Here is a 10,507-nt window from a genome sequence, read left to right as displayed (position 1 = left end):
CTTGCATACTATATAAATTTAAAGGAGTAAGGAGACTTTAAATAAGCTTTACTGACTTAACCCCTTATAGAACCAAGGCTAGTATAAATGGCCAAAATACCCAAAAAATGTACCCTGATCTAAAAATCACTATGCTCCTACATATTTTTATTTTAATTTTTAACCCCTACCTAACCCTAGTTCACCACTAACTCCCCAACATACATTGCAAAAAATGTTTATATGACCCCAAGGGGTTAACTTGTTTTTTGTCTTATGGTTCTCCCTCTCCAGCTCACACACACAGCGAAGAGAGGTAGAGAAATCCAAGCACTGCCTTTGCCATTTAACTGTATCTATGCATGTGATTGGCTGTAGAAGGGATTACATGCACAGAAGGGAATCTGCTGACTAGACTGAGAAGTCAGCAGTAGTGGCGACATGGAGACGTTTTTAACCCAGGACATGCCAGGTACGTCATTGGTCCTCTAGGGACAAACCATACAATATACAGGGCCAGCCAAACTATTCTTTCAGCAAAAAATACACAGTGAAGTCAAAGAACAGAAACACAACTCTCCTGACAACACTTCCTTTATCGAAGAATAAGCCCCAAAGGAAATTCAAGAATAGTGCCAAAAGCCATAGATCATGTGCAGAGGCAGAAATATACTGGAACCAACTGGTATGTTAAAACAGCTTGATACATATCGAAGTGAAACACTACAATTCCTGAGGAATGCACGGTAATATCAGCATCTTGCTACGCAACATGTAAACGTAATAAATATAATTACTTTGAATAAAGGGAAAAAATTGTAATTTATTTGAAATAATTAATATATTTAACCATTTAAAGGTTTGCACTCATCAGAGAGACAACTACTATTTGTTGTATTAATCTTACAGACTCAACGTTAATACTGCAATATTTGTAAAGACTATATATATTTTAAAAACCAAGTTTTTTTTAAAATAATTTTTGCATCTATTTTCAAAAACCAATCGCGTTGAAACAGAACAGTTTCTTAAAGGGACACTCCAATCTCATATTTTGTTAATGTTGAAATTAATGTTGAGTTTACATTTTAATGGAGCTAGAAGCGAATTCCAAGCATGCATTAGTGACAGCGCACAGAAAAAGGTAAAGCTGAAGTGCAGCGATTTGCAAGTACGTAGCTGGACTCCTACTATGTTAAGTAGAAGCAGAAACTTAACGGGGGTGTTTCCTTTACAGTGACAAATTAAATAAAAACATACCCTTCTAAACGTTCATATCCCTCACTACAACTTGAGATTTTAAAATGGTAATTAGAAACAAAGGACTTCAACAATCTCACCTAGAAGACCTACTATATTCTTAAGAAACTGGTCTTACATTCCATAAAGGAAGACTCAAAACAGAATACTTGTCTTTCTCCTATCATAAGAATAAATCTGTTTAACTTGTCTGCTGTGAAGTCGAACCTTTCCTGCAAACTCAGGAACCAACGCTCTTATGTACTAAGCATATGTTTTAATACAGAATAGATTTTTTTCAATGCCTCCTTAAGTTTGCTGTTCCACTTACTCTGCTGAATTTGAATGAACAACTGCAGCATTAGAAACATCATTCCTAGCAATACTGCATATCCAAGCCTTTCCTTGAAGAATTACTTTATCATGTCAAATTTTAACGCATGCAAAATTCTTCTGGCAATGCTTTATACTCACATGAGGCAAAAGCCGGCACAAGACGCCACAGAAACCAAAAAAGGTGTCTTAAAATGTATGAGACTCAAACACCAGATGAAAGAATAAAATGACAGATCTGCTAATTATTTTTGGTGTACACAGAGAAATAATGTTTCATGTGAGTGAAAGCACGTTTCACTGGCATCAGTAATTGCAAATATTTTTCCATTACAAACTTCTAGAAGTCATAATCGAAAACTGAATGAGCAGTACATTTTTCTTTTACCGTTTAGTACAAATAAGATTATGCTTCATAAATACTAATTTACCATTCAGTACAACGTAATCCCATTAATACAACACGGGGCACATAATATGGCATGAGAAGCTCAGTACATTTTGTAAAGGCATTTGAACTGTTGTACAAAATATAACAGTAGCATTCTTTGAGACAGAAATATTGTAGTAATAAAATTTATTTTTTTAGTCTTTATATACCCTTATAGTGAGAGGGGAAAAATTAGTAATTACTCTAACAAGGATAAAACCATACTAAATTGAAAATGTCTCAGTTCCTTGGTTAAATACTGTCTGAACTGACCAAACAAAAAAAGGGAAAATTAAAACTTTAGCAACAATTAACAGTTTGTGAATTTTACCTTCTACTCGAAGGCAAAAACCATTAAAAGAAATAACTTAGTTAGTCCCTCTAGACACAGCAAGGTGTTCATCAAGTCCATTATTTAATACAACACTTATGCTAGTACTGAAAGGTGAATTCACAGTGAAATTAGAACACTTTGTAGCAATCTAGGTCATCTGCTTCCTTATAGCTTCTAGAGCTTCCTCGCGTTCTCTTAAAAGGTCCTTCAGTCGGCGAATCTTCTCATCCCTTACAGTGTCATCTAGATCCGCGGGAGAAGGACACAAACTCGTTCTAGGAACCTTTGTAGATGGAGTATTAAAGACTGGAATACTGGAATATTTGTCCGTGGAGTCATTTGAGGCTGTTGCTGTAGAACTTGCGTCCACTTGATTGTTCACTGAGTGATTGACAGCACTAGATGGAGAAAAATACACTGTGCTTGGTGGGGAAACACTAGATCGGGTGGGGGAAGAGGCCTTTTCCACAGGATTTTCAGAGACGTTATGGGACGTTGAACTGGCTGATTCCTGTAAGCCTCTGGACCTATTTAAGGTAACAGAGTCTTGCAACAATTCCGAGCTACCTAGGTTGCTCTTTTTTGCATATTTTAGAGCGTCTACAGGCATTCTTCGTTTGACTTGAAGTTTTTCCTATAACAAAAAAAAAAGTTCTGTAAAGTACCAGTTTTAGAAATAGTTAACTTATTTATACATACAATTTAGCAATCATTTATAGGACTTCACATCAGCTACTGTAGACTTGCTTACTAATTCTGCTTAGAGAAAAAAGTATAATTGAGCTCCATGGCATGTTAAAAAAATTAACATATGTAATTTTATTTAATCAGAACAATTTTCCACTTTCTTATTGCAACCAACCACACGTTGCTTTAAAACGTAACTGAGGCCATATTTTATGTGAATAATTTACTAAATGTCTAGTTCAGGCATTTGGCAATAGTAGGAATGCTTTTAATTATTAAAGTGTTAAATTTAGCAGATTAGGTGGAACAGTATCTAACAAAAAGCCTCTTTGCACCACACTAGCATGTGGCCGACCTCCTAATGGAGATAAAATGTTTTTCACATTAAGAAACCATGATCTGTCCAGGTTTGCTTAGACTGCATTAGTAGTGATATTCACAATATTAGTAAAAAATGTACTAACCTCTGAATGAGTGTCTGACGGAGTTTTATTTTCAGAAGAAAGACTCTTGTTTAGAGTAGATCGCGTTCTGTAACTAAAACAAGACTGGTTGTTGGATTTAGATGTCTCTTTAGACGTCTCATCTGGACAAGATGCAGGGAGCCTTCTTAAGACAACTTTTTCTTCTTTGTTTAACCCAAACTTTAACCTTAAACTTTCATCGCTAGTTTTACAACCTGAAAGAGCGTTATCCATCTCCTCAGCGGTGGCTGTTTCTATCTGAAATTAAGATAAATTACAGTTTAGAAATACACAATATAAAATTAACAATTTTGTCAAAAGAAAATCTATGCTTCCAGAAAATGCGAAGAGTGCCAGCAGGCTTATGTAGCAGTTTCCTTTGATGGTAAGCTCCTATTTTTACATTTGTTTTTTTAGGGATTAGTGGTAACATTTGTAGTATAAAGGGGAACTTGTGCAACTTTTTCATTGCTAAATTACCTTAGCACTTTGTTCTTTTAGAGGTAGAAGAGCAATAAAATCCCTGTCTGAATGCACACTTTGGGAATCAACCTTTCAGAGCATAGTTAAAATAAGGACAGTGCTTAACACTCTATATTTATGTAGCTAAACACACATATGATACTGAAGACACATATATACACACATGCAATATTACCACCTGTTTAGCTGGCGTAACCGATGTTGGTTCCTGTGGCACTTTTGCGGGACAGTGAATGACAGAACTCACTAGAGCTTTTGGCACATTGGGTTCCTGGTTATTCTGCTTTGAAACGGCAGAGGACGTTTGAGCAACAAAATCATCCTTAATGCTAAATAATACCGACTCATTTTTCGGTGTCAGCAGCTGCTGATGCAAAGTTGTTTCGTTTTTCGCGTTCAGCGGAACCAAGCTGACTACATTGGGGTTTATCGGGGAAGCGCTGTTCGGTTTGGATGCTTTATTTTTTGAGAGAACCACCTCAACCACTTTATTGGAGATATCTTTCATGGACTCGGACAGCGTTGGTTTTTTTTCTGGTGACTCGGGCGGATTTGTTTGCGCATTGAAAACCCCAGATCCTTTTTTAGTCAGGAGATAAATTTTGTTGTTGTACATAACCAGGGCATTGTCTTTTATGTGGATTCCTTTTGAGTCGGAAGAATTATTGCACATTGATAGCACATCTGCAAGATTTGGTGGTTCATTTTGTTTCCCAGATAGCATTTTTAAGATTTTTGAGGCAGTGTCATTGGAAGACTTTACCGGAACAAGACAAGCTGCAGACTCTTTTTGTTCTCTCACAATCCACTTCATTGGTCCCTTTGGAGACTCCGTTTTATCAGGTAGTCGATTATTACTATGAGCCTTTACGGTTGAAGGCATCGCTTCCAATGCAGCAGCCGAAGGTTCGGTTTTGGGGTATATTGGTGGCAACGGCTTGGCGGCTTGTGTTTTTACAGTGTTGACAGGGGACACATAAATAACAGGAGCGTTTTGGGGGGCATCACTACAGGGCATTGTTGCTAAAATCTTCTGCTGGATTGCAAAAGGCAACAGAGAGGCTGGAACAGCTTTTACTTCGGCATTAGCAGGTATCTGAAGATGATGTCCCGACGGTAGCATAAAGGGGGACTTTTCAGCTGGAGGGGGCGATTTTGGATTCATCTTTACAAAGGGTGAATTTCCTGGTGGAGAATCAGATGCACCATTCACTTGGGACTTCTCAAGAATGACAGTTCTACTCTGAAGAGCAGAAGGCGTTTCTGGAGTGCTGGGAAGGTTTCCTTGTGTTGTGATTACATAGTTCCCGAAGCCAGGCTGCTGCAGAACAGGGACTTTCACTGGTAAAGGTAACGAAGTACTTTGCACAGGAGATGACAGAGAAAAACGAACGTGTGTTTGAACTTTCAATGGTGCGGAATTGCATACAACAGTATGCTGAATCAAGGGAACCAAGTTATTTGCTGGTTTTGACACTGGTACCAATTTCAGAAGATTCTTTCCTTCTGGTCCAGTGGTTGGAATAACTTGATACAAACAGTCTGTAAGACTATACGATACAAAAAAAAACAAAAAAAAAACGTAAGTATGGTTATTTTCACTTGACATTGACAATATCCACAATTATACAAATTAGCATGCCTAATAACAGGTATAAGAGCATATGCAAGTGCGTACAAAAAAAGTGGTTATGTGTTAGAAATTAGAATGAATAGAGAAAAAAATATTTTCCTGATGAATCTAAAAATGTACGATATTTCAAGAAGGTTCATTCTGATTTAGGTTTTCCGATTATTCACACAGTTCACCACCTTGCTTAATTTCTTTTTATACTCTGTTTTGGAACAGATGCTCACTGGGTGGATTCAATTTAAAACAGATTTTAAAGCCCATAGTTTTTAATTTAAATCAAAGTGCGAAATAACTAAAACAGTAAGTTCTATTACCAAGAGCTTCTTTTCCCTGCCGATCACTGGTCACACTACAGATAGATTGCTCCTCCGTACCTGATAGGGCAGGACTCCAAACATTTACCGTTTCCCCGCCATCCCAGGTGACACTACGGATAGATAAACCCAAGAAGAAGAGTGGGGAAACCATTAAGGAGGAAAAAACAGCCTCAAGGACCTTATGGCCGGAAAGAGTCTTCCTGCGCTATCTTATCGAGTCTGTAATGTTGGACAAAGGTATGGAGAGTCCCCCAAGTAGCGGTTTTAAAGAGTCTGTTCCAGATAAATGGTGAGGCATCTCTTAAGGTCTAGAGTATGTAGCGCCTCTTCGGCTGATCGGGGAGATGGAAAAAAGGTGGGCAACACGATCGCCTGGTTTTTGTGGAAGGCGGTCTGTACCTTGGGCATAAACTCTGGAAGCAGAGTGAACACAACCTAATCAAGGAAGAAACGCAGAAATGGTTCTTTTGTAGACAGAGCCTGAAGTTCGCCAATATGTCTAGCGTAAGTAATGGCCACCAAAAAGGCGGTCTTCAGAGACAACAAGTGTAGAGATAGACTGAAGAGGCTCAAAAGGTGGCAAAATGAGTCTTCGAAGGACGAGATTAAGGACCCAGGGAGCCATCTAAGTGACAGGGTAAGGACGCATACGAACAATGGCTTTGAAAAGACATTTTACTTCCGGTCGTCAGAGGAGATTGAATCCCAGTAAGGCACTTTTGGCAGAAGGCTGGACCTTGATAGTAGATGGTTGAAGACCAAGGTCAAATCCCTCTTGTTAAAACTCCAGAATAGATCCTGGGGAACAGGATGAAGGAAGAGCTCCTCTGGAACCCCACCAACTGCAGAACTTCTTCCAGATCTTATATCTGAGGGAGGTAACCTCCTTCCTACCGCGAAGAAGAGTCTCAACATCTGGAATAGAGAAACCCTGAGCCTTCAGGATCTCATGTTCACCCTCAGGCCGTCAGCTGGAGGATCTCCGGATTCGGGTGTAGAAACTGGCCCTGATGAAGGTCTCTCCAAGCAGGGAACCCCAGGGGGCTCCTGGAACCGAGGCCGATCAAGTCAGCATACCAGATGCGTCTCGGCCAGTCTAGAGCTATTAGGATAACATAGGCGTGGTCGTTCTTGATCTTCTGCAGAACCTTGGAGATCAGAGAAAAGGAAGGAAAATAGGCGAGATGGAAATTCCAAGTCTGGGTGAAGGCATCTCCCGCCAAAGGAGAAAAACGCCAGAACTTTAGTATTGTCTCTGGAGGCCATCTAATCAATTTCGCATAATCCCCACTGCAGGACAATGAATCTGAAAGCCCCTGGATGCAGAGCCCACTCGCTGTTGAGAACAGGAGTTTTGCTCAGGAAATCCGCCCGAGTGTTCAATGTCCCTTTGAGGTGGACTGCCGACAAGATAATCAAACGGGCCTCTGCCCAGGAGGAGATCTTGAGATATATACGCAGAAGACGGGGGCTCCTTGTAACTCCTTGCTTGTTGATATATCCTACTACTGCCTGATTTTCAGAGCGTAGCTGAGTGTTCTTGCCAAATAGCAGCGGTTCCTAATGATGCAGGGCTCTTTCCACCGCAAGCTACTCCAGGCAGTTTGAAGGAAGGAGTTGCACAGCTGGAATTCAAAGACTTTGAACAAATCTGTCTTGATATGTGGCTTCCCATCCTCTAATGCTTGCGTCGGTGGTGAGAAGCTCCTTCACTGATAAGGAACGTCTCCCTGAAGCTAGGGTGTCCCCTTGGAGCCACCAGGTGAGGGACGCTCTGACATGAGGAGGGAGACGGGTGTGCCTGTCCAGAGCAAACAGGTTTCCCTGTAGATGAATACAATTCTGAAGAATCCTGTGGGCCAGGGCCCAAGGAACTGCATACCTTGTGAAGGCCATCTTGTGCAGAGGCATCCACGTCCTAATGGAGCTTCTGTGCGCAGACAAAACCAGTGAACAAATCCGGTTGATCTTGGAAGGTGGAAGGAAAAGCCTTCCCTGGGTGGGAATCCAGACATAGGCCCAGGAACACATCTGTTGAGAGGGAATGGTGCTGGATTGTCGCTCTAGCCGAGCTCCTGCAAAGCGTTGACCACTTTGGTAAGGCCAGTCATCCTGAAATGGGCCGCCACTACAGCCAGGAGTTTTGTGAAGACTCCGAGGGCTGCCGACAGACCAAACAGAAGGGCCTGAAACTGGAAATGCTGGATACTTTAACCCAGAGAAACGGCAATGTGCAGAAATTGCTGAAGAGACGGATGGATCAGAACATGAAGATAAGCATCCTCGAGGTCTGTAGCGACCATGAAGTCATAAGGTGTCTAGAGCGGATCTTATGGTTTCCATCTTGAACCGGACGTACTGGAGGTGACTGTTCAGGAAGCAGAAGTCTATAATCAGACAGAATCCCCCCTGGCAATTTTTAGGACCAGGAAGACCAGAAAATAAACCCCCCAACCTTGCTCCAGCCGAGGGACGGGAACCAGGGCCTGTAGATCTGCAAAATGCTGAATGGTAGACAACAGGAAAGCCTGCTTCGCCCGGTCTTGAGGAAGGTGGCAAACCAAAAAACACTCCGTAGGCCTGATAAGAAACTGAAGCCGATAACTCAGGGGTCTTGAGTGATGGAGAGCCTCGCTCCCATTGGTGGCGTCATGTGAAGCACTTGGGGTCCTGGGGCACTTTAGGGAAGGAGAACCTGTCAATTCTACCCCTCTCATGAGGGAGTCTGCCCCGTCAGCCTTGATCCTGTGAAGATCAAGAGAATCTGGAACCATAGCCTATGGACTGGCCCGGGAAGTACAGCCAAAATGACTGCAGGTCTTTTGGAAGCAGGTCTCCGCTGTGGCATCCAGTGCTTATCCCCTATAGTCTTCTCTAAAAGGGACTCCAACTCTTCATCAGTCTTACCCTTATAGGGGATATTAAGCAGTCTATTCTTTGAGGCATTATCCGCAGCCCAGGCTTTCAGCCATAAGGCCAGTCTAGCCGCAACAGACAGCGCAGAAGCCCTGGCTGTCATTCTGATGGTCTCAATCGAAGCATCATAGAGAAAGTCCACAGCCAATTTAACAGCTGCAGCTTTCTTCAGGATAACCTCTCTAGAAGTCTTGGTGGCAAAATTCTCTTAAATCTGCGAAAGCCAAATCTTAACCGCATCTGGAGGCAGATGTGATTCCTGGCTTGAAAACAGAAGCAGAGGCCTCAAAACACTAACAGCTGCTTCAGCTTTCTTTTCCAGTCAGAGAAATTTGAGCCATCTTCAAGTGGCAGTGTGGTCTTTCTGGAGACCCTCATAACCACGGTATCCACCAGTGGAGCAACACAAAACCGGGCAAAGTCCTCATCAAGGGGGAATAAACGCTTCACACGCTTAGACAGATTAACCCTTCTTTCCGGGTGATGCCATTCCTGCTTAATAATCTCAGACAGCACAGGGTGAAGAGGAAAAGGGGCTGAATGCTTGGAGAAACTGGCAAAGGGGTCACTCTTCTGGGTAGCAGTCTCTTCTAGACGCATAGCCGATCTCACAGAGGAGATAAAGTGTCTCAATTTCCTCCACCGGGAAAATAAAAGAACTGTCTTCCTGATCTCCCCTTCTTCAGATGAAAACTCCGCCACCTTAGGATAATCAAATTCTGAGTCAGACAACTGTGGCTAATGACCCAGTAGAGAGGTATCTTGCACTGCCGTAAGGTGGGGGTAGGACGGTACAGGGACGGCTTGATGAAATGCAGAGAAGGTAGACTGCACGTCCTCTTTAAGGCAGGCCAAAAACTCTCTTCCTCCAGCGGCCTCAGAATCCGCAACGGAGTTCAGGCAAGCGGTGCAAAGCTTCTTCCTGGAATCTTGCAAGGCTTTATGACACCCAGTGCACTGCGCATGTTTAGCTTTCATTAAAGCCTCGCGAGGAGGAGCAGGAGCCGAGAGGACACCCCACTGAGGTAAGAATGCACTGGGTGGCATGACAACAGACATCTGGCTATGGTGCAAAGGCACTCCCCCACCAAAGGGGGCTTTAGCCTGGGGAACTGGCTCGACCTAGTGTCGAAGAAAAAACAACGGGAGAAGAGTCCTCCCTACCAGATGTAGGGCAGGAAAAAACCCCTGAGGATATCAGAAGGGGAGGGGCTTTTAAATGTTTGGAGTCCTAAAGGAAGAGGAGTGAATCCATGGTGTCACCTGGGATGGCAAGGAAAAATAATGATTGCAAGCACAACCATATTGTCAGTTTTCTAGTTTTATCCCATACATTTACTTTCCCTTCCTGGAACTTTGAAAATATTGCCTGTTTAAGTTACAGAAATTAAATTATACAGGCACCCAAGAGCTTCACAATATATAGTCCACTCAATCAGTTGAAACAACATCTCTCTCTCTCTCTCCTTTATCTGCCGGTCACTCCCTTATTTACAAATGGTTGTTAAGAGCAAACAAGTGTCTCTCAACCCAAGACATACAGGTGAACACTGCAAAACCAAGGATTTTATTTTAAAGAAAAAATATCCACCCCGGAAGCTTATGGCAACTTGGCATAATTACACTATTGATGAACCTAAGTGCATGGGATGTACATGGCACATAGAACTATTGTAGTAATATCTATAAACA

At 42.0% G+C, this 10,507-nt stretch overlaps 1 protein-coding gene across 1 annotated transcript; it reads right to left on the bottom strand.

The window, feature by feature from the left end:
* Positions 1-2,463: 2,463 nt before the first annotated feature.
* LOC149280632 (ligand-dependent nuclear receptor-interacting factor 1-like) lies at positions 2,464-9,415 on the bottom strand. The gene is made up of 5 exons (XM_089500334.1): positions 9,114-9,415; positions 7,782-8,060; positions 4,197-5,499; positions 3,467-3,724; positions 2,464-2,949 (listed from the first exon to the last, which is right to left on the bottom strand). The coding sequence occupies exons 1-5, from the start codon at positions 9,413-9,415 to the stop codon at positions 2,464-2,466; spliced, it is 2,628 nt and encodes an 875-aa protein (XP_089356460.1).
* Positions 9,416-10,507: the final 1,092 nt, after the last annotated feature.

The sequence above is a fragment of the Sceloporus occidentalis genome, unplaced genomic scaffold, assembly GCF_023333645.1.
Source record: "Sceloporus occidentalis isolate IW3139 unplaced genomic scaffold, rSceOcc1.0.p SCAF_151, whole genome shotgun sequence".
NCBI lineage: Eukaryota > Metazoa > Chordata > Lepidosauria > Squamata > Phrynosomatidae > Sceloporus > Sceloporus occidentalis.
This window is presented reverse-complemented; position numbering and strand designations above follow the sequence as displayed.

Bases quoted from the DNA above. Each gene is read 5' to 3' on its own strand.
- LOC149280632 (XM_089500334.1), bottom strand. From the start codon at position 9,415: ATGCGTCTAGAAGAGACTGCTACCCAGAAGAGTGACCCCTTTGCCAGT. The intron at 8,061-9,113 runs GTTAGTGTTTTG...GTCTGTCGGCAG, and splicing joins AAAAGAAAGCTGAAGCAGCT to CCCTCGGAGTCTTCACAAAA. The intron at 3,725-4,196 runs GTGAGTTCTGTC...TCTTAATTTCAG, and splicing joins CCAATGTGCCAAAAGCTCTA to ATAGAAACAGCCACCGCTGA.